General features: G+C 43.3%; 1 protein-coding gene across 2 annotated transcripts in view; it reads right to left on the minus strand.

Annotated features, from left to right (window-relative positions):
- LOC137654904 (protein regulator of cytokinesis 1-like) overlaps positions 1-21,608 on the minus strand; it is a 147,964-nt gene that overhangs the window by 91,915 nt on the left and 34,441 nt on the right. For both annotated transcript variants that reach the window (XM_068388819.1, XM_068388821.1), the window contains exons 4-6: positions 16,595-16,738; positions 1,038-1,151; positions 57-215 (exon numbers count right to left, since the gene is read on the minus strand). In XM_068388819.1, the coding sequence (XP_068244920.1) occupies positions 57-215; positions 1,038-1,151; positions 16,595-16,738 (417 nt within the window). The remainder of the gene's footprint in view (positions 1-56; positions 216-1,037; positions 1,152-16,594; positions 16,739-21,608) is intronic.

The following is a 21,608-nucleotide window of genomic DNA, read 5'->3' on the forward strand; positions in this document are numbered from 1 at the left end:
CAACCCCTATCATCTCAAAGTTATTGCAAACAGTAATAAAATTATTCCTGACATACCCTTAACTGCTGCAGATCAGCTTTTCCCAGAGGAACATCTTCATCTTCATCAGAACATAATATTTGCTGTAAAAAGGAATCTTCAGGAGACTGCTCTAGCTCCTGTAGGAAGTCCAGTAACCCAGCTTTTAACGTAGCAAAAGTTTTCTCTCGTTCCTCCTGCATTGACAAAATCAAAAGATAATACATAATCGAAAACAAACTAGGCAATCAAGTTCAACCTCAAAAGGAGGTTTACCGAACCAGTATCTTATCATTAACAATGAGCCATACTCTACTTTAAAACTTTTTCTTTAATTCGTGCAGTAAATGATAAATGAAAACCTTTCTTTTCCATTTAAAAAATTACAGCTCAAATCTAATTACAAGCTATAATTAATCCAAACAATTGTTATAAAAAGGAATCTTCATGACATTGCTCTTACTCCTGAGTAAATCTAGTAGCCCAGCTTTTAATGAGGAAAATTTCTCTCTAGTTCCTCCTGCATTATCAAAACTAATGTAAAAATGTGTAGTTAAAAACAAACTGAACAATAAAGTTCAGTCCCAAGTGATCGTAGGTACGTAAAGTTACACAACCAGTATCTTTTTATTAACAGCTGTAGCTGACAAATAAAAAAACTTTCACTTCCCCGTTTTAAAAATTAAAGCTCAAATCTAATTACAAAATATAACTAATCTAAAAAATGTTGCCAGCAGAAGTTTTTGAACTGGTCATTGGTATTGTTAATTAAAATCTTATGAAATCACATACAGATTGTACTATTAATTATGTAAAGATTATTTCACTGTAAATTAATGAAAGATAAAAACAGGACTGCTCAAAAAGTTCATGGCACCTATTACTTTCCTAGTTGACACTTCAACTATTACTAATAAAATACATTTGTACATCTTTATTTCAGATTTTTATTAGCTTTTGCACTTATACTTCTTCATTGAAACAAATTATTGATATAAATACAAAACTGACATAATTACCTTCTCTTTCTCCATAGCCTTGATGTGTTTTTCAACATTACTTATATCTTCTAAAGTTGGTACAAAATTTGGTGGTATGTAGTATGGAGTTTCACACAACAATTCACATAGACCCTGAAAAAAAAAATTAAGGTAGAAATACAATAAGATATATCTCTCATCACCACACAAAATTTATTATAGTATCTAATTACAAAAAACTAAATTATTTACTTAGTAAACTAATTGAAAAATTTACTAATGGAATAGAAATACCACATTCTGTCAGTTAAAACCAAAATATAAAACAACTTTTCAAATTAGAATACTACTAATAAAACTTATCATTTATATACATATATAAAAACACACACACACACACAACAAGACAAGAGCTCTTGTCTTGTGGGATTTCGCCTGGGGCTTTGATCCCGAGGTCGTTAAGAGAATCTAGACATTAATGTAGCAAATATATATGGCTTATTTGAATATGAAAACACGTCTAAATATGCAAAATTTTATCATTAATCGAACGCCAAGTAACATACTACCAATTAGCTACGATGGTGAAGATGGGTTAATTTCAATTCTAAGTACAAAACACCTGAATTCGACAGGTATAAGTACAGCAGAATTGTCATTGACTTTTGTCTTTCTTCGTGGCCAAGTCACTGTCTCTACAAGTTTGCCGGACCAGGGTTCGATTCCCGGCCGGTCACAAGCTCTTGTCTTTGTGTGATTTCGCCTGGGGCTTTGATCCCGAGGTCGTTAAGAGAATCCAGACATTAATGTAGCAAAAATATATGGCTTATTTGAATGAAAACCACGTCTAAATATGCAAAAATTTATCATAAATATATATACATATATATATATATATATATATATATATATATACAGTATATATATATATATAATATATATATATATATATATATATATATATATATATATACACATGTATATATTTATATATTAGTGTACATGAATCATCATAACTGACAGCTATATATTTACACAAGTTATGCACACACAGATACAACCCTTCCCTCCCCTGCCAAAAATACAACCGACTGAATCAGTAATTTGTAGAAGATTGTAAATTTCTTCAATGCTGACAGCATCAGCAAGTGATTCTAAGAGGATAACTCAACACAGAAGACACTGGGAAAATATAAATGAACTAAGAACCTTAGTGGAAGGTTCAGGCTGGACTACTAACAAAAAAGTAGCAAATTTGCCCCAGATAATATACCACCAATAGTCCGAACTAGCAATAGAGCCTACTGTAAGTAAAAGAGCTTGTATTGAACAATTACCATATAATCCTATTCAGGTAGTCGTCAACTTACGAAGGTTTGACTTTAATGACCAGCTTTTCAATGTGATGACGTAGTAAGACTGAAGGAACTAGTACACTAATAGGACAACTGTTTCCTTTGAAATATTCCATTTTCTTGCATAAAAATTGATTTATCAAGGTAAGTTAGTATTTTCTTTAAGTGATAATATACAGTACTGTATCCATTTAAAATAAAAATACGGTACGTAAAGTTTTAAGCTATCAAGTTCATATTCTTGGCAAAGACGTGGACAAATTGAGTGATTTCCTTTCAATAATGTTAGTATTCAAATAATTGAAATATCGAGTAACGATACAAAGTATTTCATGGAACTGTATCGGCTGTTTCGAGTATTTGGTAGCATAAATTTGACTACAACTAAGACAAAATATAGGTAGCTGTCGACTTACTACTGAGATAGGGACCAAGAGACACGTCGTAACTCGATCTGGACGTAATTTGATCTCAAAAAGTGAAGTTTCCGTAGATTTACTATGCTTTGTCATGATTTGATAATCATCAAAGTTATATTTTATCAATAATTTCTTACTATACATCATTATTTCATTTTCTTGGTTCATAGTATATCATATACTTTATCAAAGAGCTTTTGTCTACTGTTTTTCAATTTCAGAAGCATTTTAACAATTAAGAATTACTTAATTTTTTGTTTACCTTTAGTTGCACCCAGCTGATCTCAAGGTCTCACTACACATTAAGAGAATGGGCACATACAAATAACAAGGCTTTTCCTTTATATAATTGCTTAACTTATTCAAAATATCTTCATAATAAATATTACATCTGCACCAATGTTATAGGATATCATGGTTTTCACACAGTTAGTTTATGGCCATTTTATTAGTTATCATACGAATATGTTCTGTGTGTGTGTGTGTGTGTGTGTGTGTGTGTGTGTGTACAAGTAGTTAAAATTCAAAGCTTCATACAGTATTTATTTTTAGTCCAGCCTCAAGTATTTCTGTAGACATTATTGTGTTTAATTGTGATTTATCAAAGCATGTTTGTATACTATTTCCAAATTTTGTGAGCATTTCAATAATGAACAATTACTTTTCTTTAACTTTTGGTACTCATCAGCTGATCTAAGGCCACGATACTGTAATGTGATTATGGGCATATACAAATAACAAGGATAACATCAACAACAATATATTATAGGATATCAAAGTAACGATAATTTTGGGTGTGGAGGAAATGCCCCTATAAATCTCGAAGAAATCATTAGCAGCAGGGTGACGGATAGGGTTTAAACCGAGGGACAATATGTCTTTTCGGCTTCTACTCCTGACGCCTTGCAGATGATCTTACTGGAATTAGTAAGGACCGGCAGGGGTGACTTGCTTTAGTTAGATAGGCATTGCACATCACAAGGAACTAGCTATCCTTTGATGAATCTAGCCACTGAATCCTATTTAGTCAGTCCATGGAAAGCAAAGATGATAGAATGGCCCCAAGTCCCAGGAGTAGCAGGGTTGCTAAGAATCTGGAGGTTATAATACAAAAGGAAAATTGAAAATTTGTAAGTGGAATGTTAAAACCATGAATTAGATTGGGAAGTTACAGCAACTGGAGAATGAATTTATGAAATGCAGTTTAGATATCTTGGCCCTAACTGAAACACGGTGTAAGGGGATTGGTAAGGAAACCTTAGACCAAGACAATATTTATACGTATCTCTTCAGGAAGGACAGATGGCATTGGAAGAGAAAGGGTAGAAATGATGATGACACCAAGAGCAGAAAAGGCATTAAATGAGTGGAAAGCTGTAAATTGTTACTTCCAAAGTTTAAAGCAAACAAGTGCAATATGAGTATTATAGTTTGCTATGCGGCAACAAATGATTCTCCTGAAGAAAGGAAAGATGAATACTACAAGGATCTGCAGAATGTAATAGATGAGATCCCGGAGATATGAAAATTGTAATTGGTGAATTCAATGTTAAAGTTAGAAGGAATAATCAAGGTAGAGAATGTGATGGGGGCTGAGGTTCTTGGCCAAGTTGCAAATGAAAATGGAGCACATTTCATAAGTTTGTGTTCAGCAAACAATCTTGTCATTAGAGATACTCTTCCAGCGCAAGGACATCCACAAATATACATGGACTTCACCATGTGGCAATTGAAAACATCAAATAGATCACATAGCCATTAATAATGAGAGAAGGAGGACTCTGAGAAATATAAGAAGCTATAGAGGTGCAGATATTGGTAGTGATCACCAGCTCCTCATTGCCACACTGAAATTAACAACGAAAAAATCAACAGAAATGTAGATATAATACCTAGGTTTGATACAACCAAGCTTCTGGAAGATGAGCACAAATAAAAATTTACAATTGAATGTAGGAATCAATTTGCAGATTTAAAGACTTTGAGAGATGAAGAGCAGACAATTAATGAAGAATGGTCTGATATTAAGAACATACCATCAGTCAGTTGGTAGTGAAGTTTTGGGACATACAGTTACAAGGAGAAAGCCATGGATATCAAATGATACTTGGGATACAATAAAAAGGAGAAAAAGACAGAAATTGATTGTTGGGAGTTTTTGAAGAAGTTATGAAAATTACAAGGTAGAACATCCTAAGTATTCCAATATGTATAGTGAGTTCAAAAGAAAAGCCAGGTATAACTGGAGAGAATATTTAGACAGGAAAGCAGATGAGGCTGACAAAGCTATGAATTCAGGAAATGGCTATGGTGTAAGAATCACTCATAAAATCATTAATGAAATCTCTATGGGAGCAAAGAAGAATAATCATATACCCATAAAAAACAGATGGATCTGTAATAACAACAGAGGGTGAAGAAAGGCAACATTGGATCGAAAACTTTAGTGAGGTCATGAATAGTAGATACGAAGGGAATAATTTGATTGATATTCCTGAGGCTGCAGAAAACCTTGATGTGTCCATGAATGAATTAAGTGTGTTTGATGTTGAAGCTATAATTAAAAAACTCAGGAGATGGAAAGCCACTGGTTACGATGGAATAACTGCTGAAAGAATACAGGCTGAAAATGGGGTGACTCCCAGAATACTTACATTATTATTTTGTAGAATGTGGCATGAAGAGGCAAAACCTGATGAATGGGAGTTAGGAGTGTTGGTGAGTCAAAAAGAGGAGACCTGACTGATTGCAATAATTACAGAGGCATCACACTATGTCAGTTGTCTTGAAAATATATAGCATGCTTATTATAAAGAGGCTAGAAAAAGATTGATGAATAGCTGAGATGAACAAGCATGATTTCAAAAAGGTATTAGTTCTACTGACTAAATTTTCATTTTAAGACTTGTACAGTAATGCGTAGAATTTAGAAATACACTTTTAATGGCATTTGTGGACTATGAAAAAGCCTTTGATAATGTGCACTGGCCAATTTAGTGGAGAGTCCTGAGTTATGTAATTCCTTTTAGATATATAAATTTGATTATGTCTGTTCATGAGCATACCAAGTACAGGGTTAATGTTTGTAGAGTCCTATCAAATGAATTTCCCATGAACAGGGGAGTACTCCAAAGGAAGGTGTTGTCACCTATGATGTTTATCCTTCTCATGGATTTTGTAATGCATAAAACAGTTGGAGATGGTAGAGAAGGATTGGACTCGACTGGTAATGGGAAATTAGATGACCTAGAGTATACTGATGATGATGTCCTTAATAGCAGAACACCACAGGATTTGCAGAGCTTGCTTACCAGACTTATGCAGTCTCGATAACAGAAATACTATACTAATATTACACACTAAAGTATCGAAAGGAAATTACCCGATTTGCTGGCTTGCCTTTCAGCAAAAATATGTCACTAGATATAAAGTAGTTCTATTATTAAATTTACAGTAAATAGCCCTGTAGGCTACTCATAACTGATACAGACCACTGAAATACTTGGTATCTTTACTCGATGTTTCGATGATGAGGATAACAGGATTACTCGTTAATGAATTGATAGGATATCACTCAATTTACCACTCGCTTTCTGCCAAAATTATGACGTCACCAGATGTGTGCGCTGTGATATGAACTCAACGAGATTGACTTGTGAAATATGTAAAACCATTTTCTGTTTTCCTTGAAAGAAAAAAAATACTTACCCAAAAAAAGGATTTTATTTTCATAATGTACTAGAAAATATATTAGTTAAAGAAAATATTTCTCCTATTAGTTTACTTTCATTAAATAAATATTGATCTACAGTATATTAGTATCAGGGATGAAAGCAAGAAAATGAAACTCGCAGTAAACATAAAATTCGGCCCTAAGTTGTACGTAGTAAAATTTATGCTGCGTAGTACTCACAAAAGCCAATACACACCCAGAAAATACTTTGTATCGTTACTCGATACAGCATTTCGATTATAGGAACCCATACATTAATTGATAGCCTTGGAAAGGAAATCAATTGATTTGCCAGCTCGTTTCCTGCAGCTTGCCTACAAACACGACGTCACCAGACATATGATACAGTATGAACTCATGATATTAAAACTTTTCCTAATAATTATTTACTGTCTTTAGAATAGTTACTGTACTATACAGTATATTAAAAATAAAATAAAATACTAACTTACCAAGATAAATCAATTAATTTCTAAACAGGAAAATAGATTATTTCTAAGGAAATAGTTGTCCTATTAGCATACTATTTCTGATCGACATGCAACGTCAGCACAGAGAAAAAAAAAAAACGGTCGTAAAATCAAAGTCGTAAGTCGCGTAGGTCATAAGTCGACGAATACCTGCATCATATTTTATGCGAGTTTCATTTTCTGGTTCATCTCTGATAGTAGACAGATATTTATTTAATGAAAGTACAGTAATAGGACAAATATTTTCTTAAAGTATTACATTTTCTTTTACATTATAAAAATAAAATACTTTTGCTACTTCCGTTAGTATTTGTTCCAGCAAGAAAAACAGAGGATGATTTTACATATTTTGTATTTGTTCTGGCAAAAAAAAAGATAATGGTTTTACATATTTCGTATCTATTCTAGCAAGAAATGCAGAGAATGCTTTTACATATTTTACAAGACATTACTTGTCAAATTCATATAACAGCACGCCGGTCTAGTGACATCATATTTCGGGCAGAAGGCAAGTCGAAAATAAAGATATTTCCTATCAATTCGTTTCCGAGTAATCTTACTATTCTCATCATCGAAACATTGAGTAAGGATACCAAGTATTTCAGTGGTCTGTATCAGTTGTTATGAGTAGCCTACAGTACTATTTAACATAAAATCATGAAAAGAAAGACTGTTTGTCTGGTGATGTCATATTTCTGGCAGAAGGTGAGCCAGCAAATCAAGTTACAGTATTTCCTAACAGTACTTTGCCAAGTAATATTAGTATTCCCATTATATAAACATTGTGTAACAATACCAAGTACAGTATATCTATTAATGTAGGAGAGTGATCACTGGCAAGCGACGTGTTGCAGCATGAAGCACAAGAATAATATGAGTTGGAAAGCGACGCACAATAGCGCAATCCGTTGGCGATCGGGGAGCCAATGAGTGATGTTCAAACAAAGTGGTGAGCTGAAGATCAGCAAGCTGGAGAGCATCACACTGGTGAACGGTGAGATGGCGAGTAGCGTCCCGGCACGAGGCGATATGAACAGTAGAGCGCTGAAGAGGGCTGGAAAGGCGAGCGTTGCCAGACAGGAGATCATCTAAGAGAGCGAGATGGTGTATGACGCATTGGAAGGCTACATGCTGGCATACGGCGATCTAGTGGAGAACCTCTCCGACTGGGAGGCAGACCACTCCCTACACTCCTCAAAGGTGTAACTCTGCTCATAGCGACATTCTCTGCAGGTCAGACACAACGAATGGAGGTTGGTCTCCACAAAGGAGATGAAGGTGCCGCAAGAGCGATCTTCAGGTCCTGGGCAAGTCTGCATGAGGACGCAGAAGGAAACACACACCTGAAAAGAAAGACACGAATATGCCAGGTCTTTTGTGAGCAGAGAGCGCACACATCCGTTCTCCTCAACCCAAAAGAAAAAAGTGACTCGGATTCACTGGTGTGCGAGTGAGAGGGGTAGCCAGCAAACCCCACTACGCCTCACAAACCCCACTAACTAGCGGTTTGGGTAGTTGCCACCTCGCTTAAAAGTTTTAATGCCTAGTCTGCCTGCTTTGCCGAAAGATAATCACTAATAAATGACATAAGTTTTGTTGTGTTGGAAGAAACATAACAAATTTGGAAATGATTTGTATTTTTCCTAACATACAAACCAGGAGCTTTTTATAGGGTATTACTTTCGGCAACGCTGAAAACTAGCCAAGACAATTTTAGTGAGGGATAACTAACCCCATCTGCTAGTTAGCGGAGGGGGGTGGGGTAGACCAGCTACCCCGCTCCCGCTCAATCACACCTGTCGGTTGAGTAACCACTTTTGCTTTCTGGCAGGACTTCTAGGAGGACAGGGTGGCGGGCCAATTTGTATAAATAGCTCCAGGTTTGTATGTTAGGAAAAATACAAAATATTTCCAAATTTGTTATTTGTTCCGACACAGATACAAACCTTCCGCTATTTATAGGGTGACTTACACTCTTAGGAGGGAGGAAGTCCCACCAACTGGCCCTGGTTATGACCTGGGGTTCTCTCTAATTGATTTTTTATCTAATTAGTAGGAACCCTACCCTCACTAAAATCCAAGTACGTAGTTACAAGGTAACACAATGATAGCGGCCTGTCGAAGCTTGTGGGAGAGACTAGTGGCTTGTCTTTACGTAGGAACTCTAAGATAAGTATGAGTTCTAAGACATATCCAATACCCTCCCTTAAGAGGTACTGGTGACATAAAGTATCTATTAATACTTAGGATGCACAAGGGAAATGAATCTTACCTGCAGAGGGGTGAGGTCAGCTATGCTGCGGTCTTGCGGAGCTGTTTCCCCAAGGGGGGGAGAAGGTGAAAGAAAGAAGGGAGCCAGCCTTTCTTTTCATTCACCCTAGACTAACCCGGGTAACCTCAGCCCTCAACCCTCTGCTACTTGTTCACCAAGGAGCTTGAGGCATTATATAACTTGTGCGGCCACCACAGGACCAATGGAAAAGGTTTCCATGCTCTTCTGGGTTACGTCTTTCAGGTAGTGGGCTGTGAAGGTCGTTTGGCGCTTCCACACACCCGCTTGCATTACCTGTGCCACAGAAAATTTCTTCTTGAATGGCAGAGACGTTGCAATGCCTCTGACGTCATGAGCTCTGGGTCGGTTGGACAGAGGATGGTTTGGATTTTGAGCATATTCAATTACTTTCCTTATCCAAGAGGAAATAGTATTCCTTGTGACCCTCCTCTTGACCTTCCCCGTGCTAACAAAAAGTGCCTGTACACGGGGGCGAACTTTTGTTGTTCTTTTTAAGTAACACCTCAGACTCCTTACTGAACAAAGTAATAGTTGGTCTGGATCTTCGGTTACAGAACGAAGACACTCTCTCCAAAATGGGCCGAACCTTGAGTCCGGCATACCCGGATTTTGAGTCTACGCTACAAACTCAGGGACATAGTTGAGGATTACTTACCCTCATCTCCTAGAGTGGGAGACATCAGCAGATAGACCATGAAGTTCGCTGACTCTCTTGGCCGCAGCCAGAGTGAGCAGGAACACCGTCTTCCACGTGAGGGGGCGATCGGAGGCCTGGCGTAACGGTTCATAGGGGAAGCCCTTGAGGACCCGAACCACGTTCCAAGGGGAGGTCTTAGCTCTGCCTGGGGACAAGTAAGCTTGTAACTACGTATGAGCAAAGAAAGTTCCGAGGAGGAAATGTCGACTCCTTTCAGTCTAGAGGCGAGACTCAAGGCTTAGCGGTAGCCTCTGACTGCCGAGACCAAGAGAAGCATTTCTTCCCGAAGGTATACAAGAAACTCCGCTATAGTTGGAACAGAGGCATCGAGGGGAGAGATACCCCTTCCACGACACCAACCACAGAAAACTGACCACTTCGCCTGGTAGACTGCCTCTGTAGATCTCCTGAGGTGTCCAGAAATTCTTTTCGCAAACGGTTGCGAAAAGCCTCTCTATGTGAGGAGGTGCTGGATAGTCTCCAGGCGTGAAGTCAAAGCGAAGCTACAGCTTTGTGGAAGATGTTGGCATGTGGTTGTTTGAGGAGGTCGTGTTGCGGGAGGAGCTCCCTCGGGATCTCCGTGAGGAGATGCAGAAGGTCTGGGAACCATTCTGCGTGATGCCATAGCGGAGCTATAAGGGTCATTTGCAAGTTGTTGCTTGCTCGTACCTGGTTGAGGACTTTTCTCATCAGACAGAACAAGGGAAACGCGTAAGCGTCCAGGTTTATCCAATGTTGTTGGAAAGCATCTTGCCAAAGAGCTTGGGGATCCGGGACTGGGGAGCAGTACAAAGGGAGCCTGAAATTCAGGGCCATTGCGAACAGATCCAGTCGGGGAACCCCACAAACTCAGGACTTTGTTGGCTATCAGAGGATTCAAAGACCACTCGGTACCAACTATCTGAGTCGCTCTGCTCAGCTTGTATGCTAGCACATTCCGCTTGCCCAGAATGAAGCGAGCTGATAGAGTCACAGAGTTGTCTTCTGCCCATCTGAGTATCTCTACTGCCAGATGGCCCAGCTGCTGCGAAAAGGTACCGCCCTGTTTGCTCAGATAAGCTACTACCGTGGTGTTGTCGCTCATCAACACCACGGAGTGCCCCGCCTGGACCTGGTGGAACTCTTTGAGGGCCAGAGAGGCTGCCCTCATCTCTAAGAGATTCATGTGCTGGTACCTTTCTGATTCGGATCATTGGCCGGATATGTAATGGTGCAGCACGCGAGCCCCCCACCCTTCTTTGATGCATCCGAAAAGAGCATCAATTCCGGGGGAGAGACAAGAAGATCGACCCCTTTGCAGAGGTTTGGCTGCGCCAACCACCACCTGAGGTCCGACTGTTCCTCTAGTCCTATGCGGACTAGGTGATCCCGGGAATCGGTGTGCTGATTCCACTGGGATTCAAGTCACCACTGGAGGGATCTCATCCTGAGGAAACTGTTGGGGACCAGTCTGAAGGGAACGCTTTGTGCCTTAGGGTGTCTAATCGCATGCCTGGGTATACCAGTTCTTGAGAGAGAAGTAGATGAGACTTCTCGAGGTTTACCACAATCCCCAGATCCTGGCAAAACCTTAGAAGCTCGTCTCGGTGGGAGAGAAGGGCCGCTTCCGAGTCTGGCAGAATCAGCCAGTCGTCCAAGTATCTTAAGAGACGGATGCCGACTCGTGGGACCAAGATGATAAGGCAAATATTTTCGTGAAGACCTAGGATGCTGTGGAAAGACCGAAACACAGTACCCTGAACAGGTAAGGCTTCTGATTGAACATGATTCTTAGATACTTCCTGGAAGATGGATGAATTGGGATCTGGAAGTATGCGTCCTTTAGATCTAGAGTGCACATGAAGTCCTGTGGTCTTATCGCTTGTCTGACAGTGTCGGCCATCTCCATCCTGAATGGTGTCTGTTCGACAAACCTGTTCAGGGCTGAGAGGTCGATGACTGGTCTCCAGACGCCTTTTTCACAAGAAAGAGTCGACTGTAAAAGCCTGGGGACCCGTCGAGGACCTCCTGGAGAGCGCCCTTCTCCAACATGGTCTGGACTTCTGCCCTGAGGGCAAACTCCCGTGCGGATCCCTTCGCACAGGAGTTCAATGGAATCAGCAATCGAGTCAGTGGAGGGAGAGAGAGCATGAACGGGATGCGATACCCTGAAGGAATCACCTCGACCGTCCAGGGTTCGGCCCAGTGGTGAATCCACCTCTGCCAGCTGCTTTGCAGGCATCCCCCCACAGGTGGGCAAATGGGAGGATTGCCTGACCTATTGGGATCGACCTCTGCTGTATCCCCTCTTTCCCTTTCCTCCACGAAAGGACTTCTCGTTGCGAAAGGCCTGCTTTGCACCCTTTTGACCCTGTAGTTTTGGGTCTCAAGCGTTTTTCGGTTGCGGTTTTTTATGTGATTTCCGCTGTGGCTGAGAGGGATAAGGCCAGGCTGTTAAGGCCTTTAGGATGAGGGAGTCCTGGCTGAACTTCCTCGACCTCTCTGCCACCCGTTCGACATCCTCGTTGTAAAACAAGGAATTGCCCTCGAAAGGTGCATTTCTCAGTCTCACTACTTCGGTCTGCGGGAGATGTCTATGGAAATTTCCTATGACGGCGTCCCTCCTCTTCAGGATAATGTTGGCCCAAAGGTTCACTACCTGGTGGGAGAGAAACTCGATGGGCCGAGTGCCAGACAATAGGAAGGTCTCCTAAGACTTCCTGGAGGACTCCCGAGACAGGTCCTTAGACCGGATCAGTTGTCCTAAAGATCCCAACCAGAAGTCAAGCCACGAAGTAGTCTGCATGGCGCACTTCGCCACCTTCTCCTGGTTAAGGATTTCAGAAGCCGAAAAGGAGACTGGAAGTCCCGTGAGTTTCTCGAAGGATGTCTTCGAGAGTGCCTCTATAGAGTGATCGAGAGGCAGCGTTGGAAGAGATTCCCCGAGGATCTCGTAGTACTTCCTCTGAAACACATAGAGGAGGTAGGAGCTTGGAGGATGAGTTGGAGCGGAGAGAGGTAGTGGACCCAGTTGCCTGGGACACTGCCTTTTGTTTGGCACTCTTCAACCCCTTTGACCAGGGCAAAGCTGCACTGGTCCTATGAGGTTTCTGAGTGCCGTAGAACTGGTCAAGGACCGTCTCTTTTCCATCTATAGGGGGTGCCAATGGATCTGGCAGTTCATTGATGGAACGGATGCAGATTAGGACCTGCCAGAAGGCATGTTCCGACTCTTTCCTCTCATCCTCCGTGAGCTTAGGGCTAGAGGCTGTTGGCAGAGCGTCGTCCTCGAGATCTCTCTGCCCTTCCACATCCAAACACTCTTCCATAGGAGCCCGGAGTGGGTCGTGGTCGTCAACGGGATAGACCGGGGATAGGGAGACTGCCGAGGAGGTGTTCGCTTCCGGTTGCCTAGGAGGCAGTGCCGAAGGAAGCCTGGCCGAGGATTTAGGGATGGTGAATAAATCCTTCGGCTCCCTGTTATGAGGCAGATGGTCCTCTGTCCATGAGGGACTAGAGGTCTCCGTCGGCTTACGGATCGGATATAAGTCTGCTGCCATAGGGAGTGCATCCTGCCCAGTCGCAGGTTGTGCCTCCTTAGACACTATCTCGACTGGTAAGGGACAGAAGGACTCTCCGTAGCAAGTTACCCTATCCTCATTAGGGGGCGAAGGACGAATCCTTTTCCTTTTCCCCTTTGGTCTGGCCTGTGGTGTCTTGAACTGCAGGGGGCTACCCTGAGGTTCTTGCCTATTCTCCTCCCAAGGTCTTTTGCGAGGGGATGACCGTTTCCCCTTGCCAGATACAGTAGGCCCGCATGCGCGGAATCGAATTCCTCTTATGAGGAGAGACCCCTGAGAAGAGAGGAGGCGACAAAGGGATACTAGGCATGTCACCTAATGACTGGGAGCGGGGAATGACTCCTGTAATGGCTTGGCGCATTACACCGAATAAGGTGCGAAGCCATGGGGGGTCACGGGCTCCCGAGGAACTAAGGGGGAGGTCCTTGGGAAGACACGGATCCCTGGGTTTAGGCCTCCACCCTCTTCCCTGAGGAAGGCTTCCCAGCAGGCAGGATTGGCACAGGCCTACCCTTTGGGATAGGATCTGGGCGTAGTCTCGCGGGCGACTGTTGTCTCTGTGAAAGCCTGAGACTTGAGAGACTGATGGGAGTCTCTCTTTGCAGGGAGGTTAACCCCTGTCGCCAAAAAAGGGAGACGGTATCTCGTTTGGGGATGCCGAATCGCAGAGGGTTTGGTTCCGCGAGGTTGTTAATTCGCGAGAACCTACTCCTGGTAGGGATGTTCCTGGGAAGGGAGCAACAGAGGATCGTGAATCACGATTGCACGCCCAGTCATAATTCGTGCGGATAGGAACCATCTCACTGCCTGAGGATTCCGCACAATATTGATTGTGCGCGCTAGATTGTTCTCGTGCACGCCCCCTGATTGCGTGCACCTTGTTCGCGTTATGGCGAGCATAAGGTTGTTCGTGCGCGCCAATTTGGTCGTGCGTGCGAGAGTACTCACTGCTACGTTCACCCGGAGGTTCACGGTAGCCTGTGTTATGTGAGTGCGAACAATCAACACAACGAGAGTCCGCAAACTCTCTGTCATATAAGAAATGACTGTGATCACGAGAACCCGAAGATTCAGCGTGAACTGTGTTGCGAGACCCGAAGAGTCAGCGCAACGAGAAACTTAAGTTTCTCTGTCACGAGACCCCGAAGGATCAGTGCAATGAGAAACCAAAGTTTCTCGGTCACGAAACATTGAGGTGTTAGCGTGACTAGAGCTACGAAAGCCCAAGGGTTCAGCGTAACTCAAGTTACAAGACCCCGAAGGGTCAACGTAACGAGGAACCGAGGTTCCTCTGTCAAGAGACCCCGAAGGGTCAGCGTGACTGATGGAACTAGAGTCCAAAGGCTCAACGTTACCATCATTACGAGAGCCCGAGGTTCCACCGAGCCGCATGAGCCCGAAGGATCAGCGCGACGGAGTCTCGAAGGACTCCTGCTGTCATGAGAACCCACAGGATCAACATGACGAGAGCCCAAAGGCTCACGATCACACCAGCCCAAAGGGTGATCGTCACGAGACCCCGAAAAGTTAACGTGAGGAGAACTAGTAGGTTCAAAAAGACATCTCCTCACAGCACGGGGAGGAGAGCGTCCGAGGTGGAGAGGAGTTATGAACACCTCCACTCTACGAACCTCCGGAGAGGAACGTTCAGCAGACTCCGCCCGAGGGGGAGACTGATCAAGGTCTACAGATGAATCCTCCGCAGAGGAGGAGAGTTCCCTCAAAGGAGAACGTCGCCTATGACAAGGTTCTCGTTCCGCCCCTAGAGGAGAACCATAAGCGTAAAGAGATCGCCAATGTACAGAGGCAATCTTCTCTCGCAAACGAGAGATATGTTCCCCCGAAGGAGAAGCTTGCCTTGGAGAGAGCCCTGCTACCGTCCCTGGTGGATTAGCTAACTCATCGGCGTCGGAATCAAAGTCTAGGTCCGACCGACGGGCAACAGCGCCTGCGCCCACAAGAGGAGGATCAACCTCCGCAGAGGAAGGAGATGACCGACTTCTCTCTGCTCCCCTTCAGAGGAGTTCGAGGAGAACTTCCTTCGAAGGGGGGGCCATCGACGCCCAGCGATGGCCATAAAGATACAAGGTCTGGAAAGGAACAGGCACTCCCTGGGGGAGAGGAAGAAACCGACTCACTACGGGAGCCGACACCTTTGCCTATCCCACAGGGTTCACCTGGAGTCACAAGTCCTGCGCTACTGCTCGGCCGTGCCCAAGGAAGGGCCTGGTTAAAAAGTAGCTCCGGGCAGAGATTTGGGCGTAGAGTAAGCAGAAGCCCGCGATTTCTTCGATTTCTTTTTCTTCTTACATGCAAACTTCTCCCACTGGGAGGCAGGCCACTCCCGACATTCAGAACAGATGTTGTCCCGCGAGCACTGATGTCCCCGGCAAGCCGTGCACAAAGGGTAGTGGTCCATCGCTACGGACGACATGAAGGTATCGCAGTGGCGGCTTTCACGACTTGGACATGTCCGCATAGCGGGACAATAACAAACACACTGATACACAAAAGAAAAAGGAAAAGTAAATAAAGTCAAGGCAGTTTGTTTTAACAAGAGAGAGAGACGGCACGCCGCACTCTACCGAGCCAAAAGCAAAAGTGGTTACTCAACCGACAGATGGGAGTGAGCAGGGTAGCCGGTCTACCCCACCCGCTTCCGCTAACTAGCGGATGGGGGTAGTTATCCCTAACTAAAATTGTCTTGGCTAGTTTTCAGCGTTAACGAAAGTAATACCCTATAAATAGCGGAAGGTTTGTATCTGTGTCGGAATAAAAAAAGGCCTTAATAAAGCATATATCCTATCAACCAAGAAAATGAAATAATGATATGCAGTCAGAAAATATTGATAAAATATGACTTGGATGATTAGAGTATCATGACAGAACCTACAAAATCTACAGAAACTTCACTTTTCAAGTTGGACATATATACTGATCGAGTTACAATGTGTCTCTAGGTCCCTATCTCGGTCGTAAGTAGATGGATTGATTGATTGATTATAAGTTATCTGGCATCCTGAGTCGTAAATCCATGACTATCTGCAATGTCATGAGAAGATTATTTACCTCATCCTTCTCCTGCAATTCCTTCAGATTCTCTAACCTCTCTTCCTTTATTTGCTCTAGTTTATCTATACGTTCTTGTAACAGGGCGTCTAAATCAAGAAGAGGCAGGCCATCAACTTCCTCTTCTGGGGTGACACAAAGTTCCTGCAAGGTTAGTATGAATAAAATGTGTGACAATGTACATAACTCAAATTTATGCTACTGTAAATCCAATATGGGATAAAAATGACTAGCTAAAGTAACTGTATATTATATATTATAATACCCTAAACAATGTATTACAGTATTTAAAATTTCATAAAAACTATGTGACAATACTTTTACATGTTAACTAAATAAGTTTTTACTAAAAATATCACATATCTTTTTTAATATTTCGTATTTTTCCTAACCATAAAAACTGGAGTCTTTTACTTACATACATATACCAAGGCCCTTCCCCCAATTTTGGGGGGTAGCCGACATCAACAAATGAAACAAAACAAAAAGGGGACCTCTACTCTCTACGTTCCTCCCAGCCTGAAAAGGGACTCAACCGAGTTCAGCTGGTACTGCTAGGATGCCACAGCCCACCCTACCCCATTATCCACCACAGATGAAGCTTCATAATGCTGAATCCCCTACTGCTGCTACCTCCGCTGTCATCTAAGGCACCGGAGAAAGCAGCAGGCCTACTGGAACTGCGTCACAATCGCTCGCCATTCATTCCTATTTCTAGCATGCTCTCTTGCCTCTCTCACATCTATCCTCCTATCACCCAGAGCTTTCTTTACTCCATCCATCCACCAAAACCTTGGCCTTCCTCTTGTACTTCTCCCATCAACTCTTGCATTCATCACCTTCTTTAGCAGACAGCCATTTTCCACTCTCTCAACATGACCAAACCACCTCAACACATTCATATCCACTCTAGCTGCTAACTCATTTCTTACACCCGTTCTCACTCTCACCACTTCGTTCCTAACCCTATTTACTCGAGATACACCAGCCATACTCCTTAGACACTTCATCTCAAACAAATTCAATTTCTGTCTCTCCAGCACTTTCATTCCCCACAACTCCGATCCATACATCACAGTTGGTACAATCACTTTATCATATAGAACTCTCTTTACATTCATGCCCAACCCCCTATTTTTTACTACTCCCTTAACTGCCCACAACACTTTGCAACCTTCATTCACTCTCTGACGTACATCTGCTGCCACTCCACCATTTGCTGCAACAACAGACCCCAAGTACTTAAACTGATCCACCTCCTCAAGTAACTCTCCATTCAACATGACATTCAACCTGGCACCACCTTCCCTTCTCGTACATCTCATAACCTTACTCTTACCCACATTAACTCTCAACTTCCTTCTCTCACACACCCTTCCAAATTCTGTCACTAGTCGGTCAAGCTTCTCTTCTGTGTCTGCAACCAGTACAGTATCATCCGCAAAAAACAACTGATTTACCTCCCATTCATGGTCATTCTCGTCTACCAGTTTTAATCCTCGTCCAAGCACTCGAGCATTCACCTCTCTCACCACTCCATCAACATACAAGTTAAACAACCACGGCGACATCACACATCCCTGTCTCAGCCCCACTCTCACCGGAAACCAATCACTCACTTCATTTCCTATTCTAACACATGCTTTACTACCTTTGTAGAAACTTTTCACTGCTTGCAACAACCTTCCACCAACTCCATATAACCTCATCACATTCCACATTGCTTCCCTATCAACTCTATCATACGCTTTCTCCAGATCCATAAACACAACATACACCTCCTTACCTTTTGCTAAATATTTCTCGCATATCTGCCTAACTGTAAAAATCTGATTCATACAACCCCTACCTCTTCTAAAACCACCCTGTACTTCTAAGATTTAGCATTCTCTGTTTTATCATTAATCGTATTAATCATTACTCTACCATACACTTTTCCAACTACACTCAACAAACTAATACCTCTTGAATTACAACACTCATGCACATCTCCCTTACCCTTATATAGTGGAACAATACATGCACAAACCCAATCTACTGGTACCATTGACAACACAAAACACATATTAAACAATCTCACCAACCATTCAAGTACAGTCACACCCCCTTCCTTCAACATCTCAGCTCTCACACCATCCATACCAGGTGCTTTTCCTACTCTCGTTTCATCTAGTGCTCTCCTCACTTCCTCTATTGTAATCTCTCTCGCATTCTCATCTCCCATCACCGGCACCTCAACACCTGCAACAGCAATTATATCTGCCTCCCTATTATCCTCTACATTCAGTAAACTTTCAAAATATTCTGCCCACCTTTTCATTGCCTCCTCTCCTTTTAACAACCTTCCATTTCCATCTTCCACTTTACTTAGGAGAATAGAAAACAGTGAAGCTGGAACACAACAGCCAAAATTATAACAAGGTGTAAACAGGTAACTATGTTGATGGTAGTTACCTGTTGAAAGTGGGGGGGGGGGGGGGGGGGGGAAGTCGCCTCTCTGCCGGCTCACTGAAAACTAATTTAGATGGAAATCTGGAACTTTCTCAGGGTCTGGTAATAGCAGGAAAGTTTGAGTAAAGGACTCGGGTCTATATAGATGGGAAAAATACAATTACTTTCTATAATTTGTGATTTGTTCTTACACGAATACAAACCATCAGCCTTTTACCGCCAAGACTGAAAAGCGCATTTCTTCACGCAAATACACAATGAACTCCACTATTGCTCGAATAGTGCCATCGAGAGGAGAGATACCCTTTCCACAACAACAACCACAGTTTTTCCACTTTGCCTGGTAGACTGCTGCTGATGATTTCCGCAGGTATCCAGACATCCTGCTCGCAACTTGTATCGAAAATCCTCTCTGAGTGAGGAGATGCTGGATAGTCTCCAGCCGTAAAGTTGTAGTGAAGCTACAGCTTTGTGGAATATGTAGGCATGTGGTTGTCTGAGTAGATCGTGTTGTAGAGGGAGTTCTCTTGGAGACCCCGGCAGGAGTTGCAGAAGGTCCAGAAACCATTCCGCATGATGACGTAGCGGAGCTATAAGAGTCATGAGAGATTGACCGATGTTCTGGCCTTGTTGAGTACCCTCCTCATCAGACAAAACAGGGGAAAGGCGTAGACATCGATGTTGTCCCACCGTTGTTGGAATGCATCTTGCCAGAGAGCCTTGGGGTCAGGGACTGGGGAGCAGTACAACGGGAGCCTGAAGTTCAGGGCCATTGCGAAGAGATCCAGTCAGAGAAACCCACAGTCAGGACTTTGTTGGCTTCTAGATGATCCAAAGACCACTCGGTACTCACTATCTGAGATGCTCTGTTCAAGTTGTCAGCAAGCACATTCCTTTTGCCTGGAATGAAGCATGCTAATCGTGGTATCGAGTGAATCTCGGCCCATCTGCTTATCAATACTGCTAGATGGAATAGCGGCTGCAAAAAAGTATCTACTTGTTTGTTGATGTAAGCCACTACTGTGGTGTTGCCGCTCATCACCATCACTGAGTGGCCCGCCAGGAACTGGGGTAAACTGTTGAAGGGCCAGGAAGACAGCCTTTATCTAGGATATTTATGTGGAGGTATTCTTCTGACTCTGACCAGAGGCCTGAGGTGTGTGGTGCAGCACGTGGGACCCCACACTTTTTTTTGAAGTGTCTGAGAACAGCATCAAATCTGGGGGAGGACAAGAAGATCCACTGCCTTTTGTAGATTCTCATCTGATACACACCATTCGAGGTCCGTCTGTTCCGCTGATCCCATGGGGATCAGGATGTTCAGGGAGTCAAAGACCTGAAGTCACCTGGACTTGAGTCGCCACTGGAGAGTTCGAATCCTTAGGCGACCGTTGGGAACTGGACGGGCCAGAGATGAAAGGTACCCGAGAAGACGTAGCCACGTCTGGGCTGGGAGTTCTCGTCTGAGAAAGGGTCTTACAATCTTTCTCAGCCTCATTATCCTGTCGTCTGATAGGAAGGCTTTGTGGAGATTGATGTCTATTATCATGCCTAGGCATACCAGTCTCTGCGTAGGAAGCAGGGAGGACTTTTTGAGGTTTACCATGATCCCCAAACCTTGCCAAACCTCAGAAGTTTGTCTCAGTGTAGAAGAAAGGTTGACACAGAGTCCGCTAGGATTAGCCTGTCATCCAGATAACGGAGGAGACGGATGCCAAGCCTGTGTGCCCAAGATGACACTAGGGTGAACACTTTGGTGAAGACTTGAGGGGCTGTGGAAAGACCGAAGCACAGCACCTTGAACTGGTATTTTCTGTTGTCTAGGCTGAATCCTAAGTACTTCCTTGAAGACGGATGGATTAGATCTGGAAGTACGCGTCCTTTAGGTCCAGTGTGCACATGAAGTCCTGTGATCTCACCGCTTGCCCGACCATGTCTGCCGTCTCCATGCTGAACGGAGTTTGCTTGACTAAACTTGTTCCGAGCTGAGATGTCAATGACTGGTCTCCAGCCTCCAGACACCTTTTCCACAACTAAAAGACGACTGAAGAGGCATGGAGACCCGTCGATGACCTCCTTGAGAGCGCACCTCTTCAACAGGGTCTGGATTTCTGACACTAGCCCCTTTGCTGATCTCATCGCAAAGGAGTCTATTGACTCTGGATTCCTGATCAGGGAAGGAGAGATATTGTGAACGGGACGCGATACCCTGAACAAATCACAGAGACTGTCCAGGGTTCGGCCCCGAGTTAATTCTACCTGTCCCAGCAACTTTGACAGGCATCCCCCACTGGTGGACAAGCGAGGGGGGTGCCTATCCTAGCGTTTGCAACCTCGGCCGCTCCCTCTAGGATGTTTTCCTCCCCTAGAGGACTTTGTGCCTTTCCTGTCCTTGGTCAGAAAGGGCTTTTTAAACACAGCTGGCTTCGCTGCTGTCTTGTTTGTCGAGGTCTTGGCTGCACGGAATTGCTGAGAAGCTGGTGATTTATAGGGCTTGGATGTCAAAGCCCTATGGAGGAGGGAGTCCTGGTGAGACTTCCTCCATCTCTCAGCGGTGTGTTCC

This window comes from Palaemon carinicauda, chromosome 1 (assembly GCF_036898095.1).
Source record: "Palaemon carinicauda isolate YSFRI2023 chromosome 1, ASM3689809v2, whole genome shotgun sequence".
Classification (NCBI taxonomy): Eukaryota; Metazoa; Arthropoda; class Malacostraca; order Decapoda; family Palaemonidae; genus Palaemon; species Palaemon carinicauda.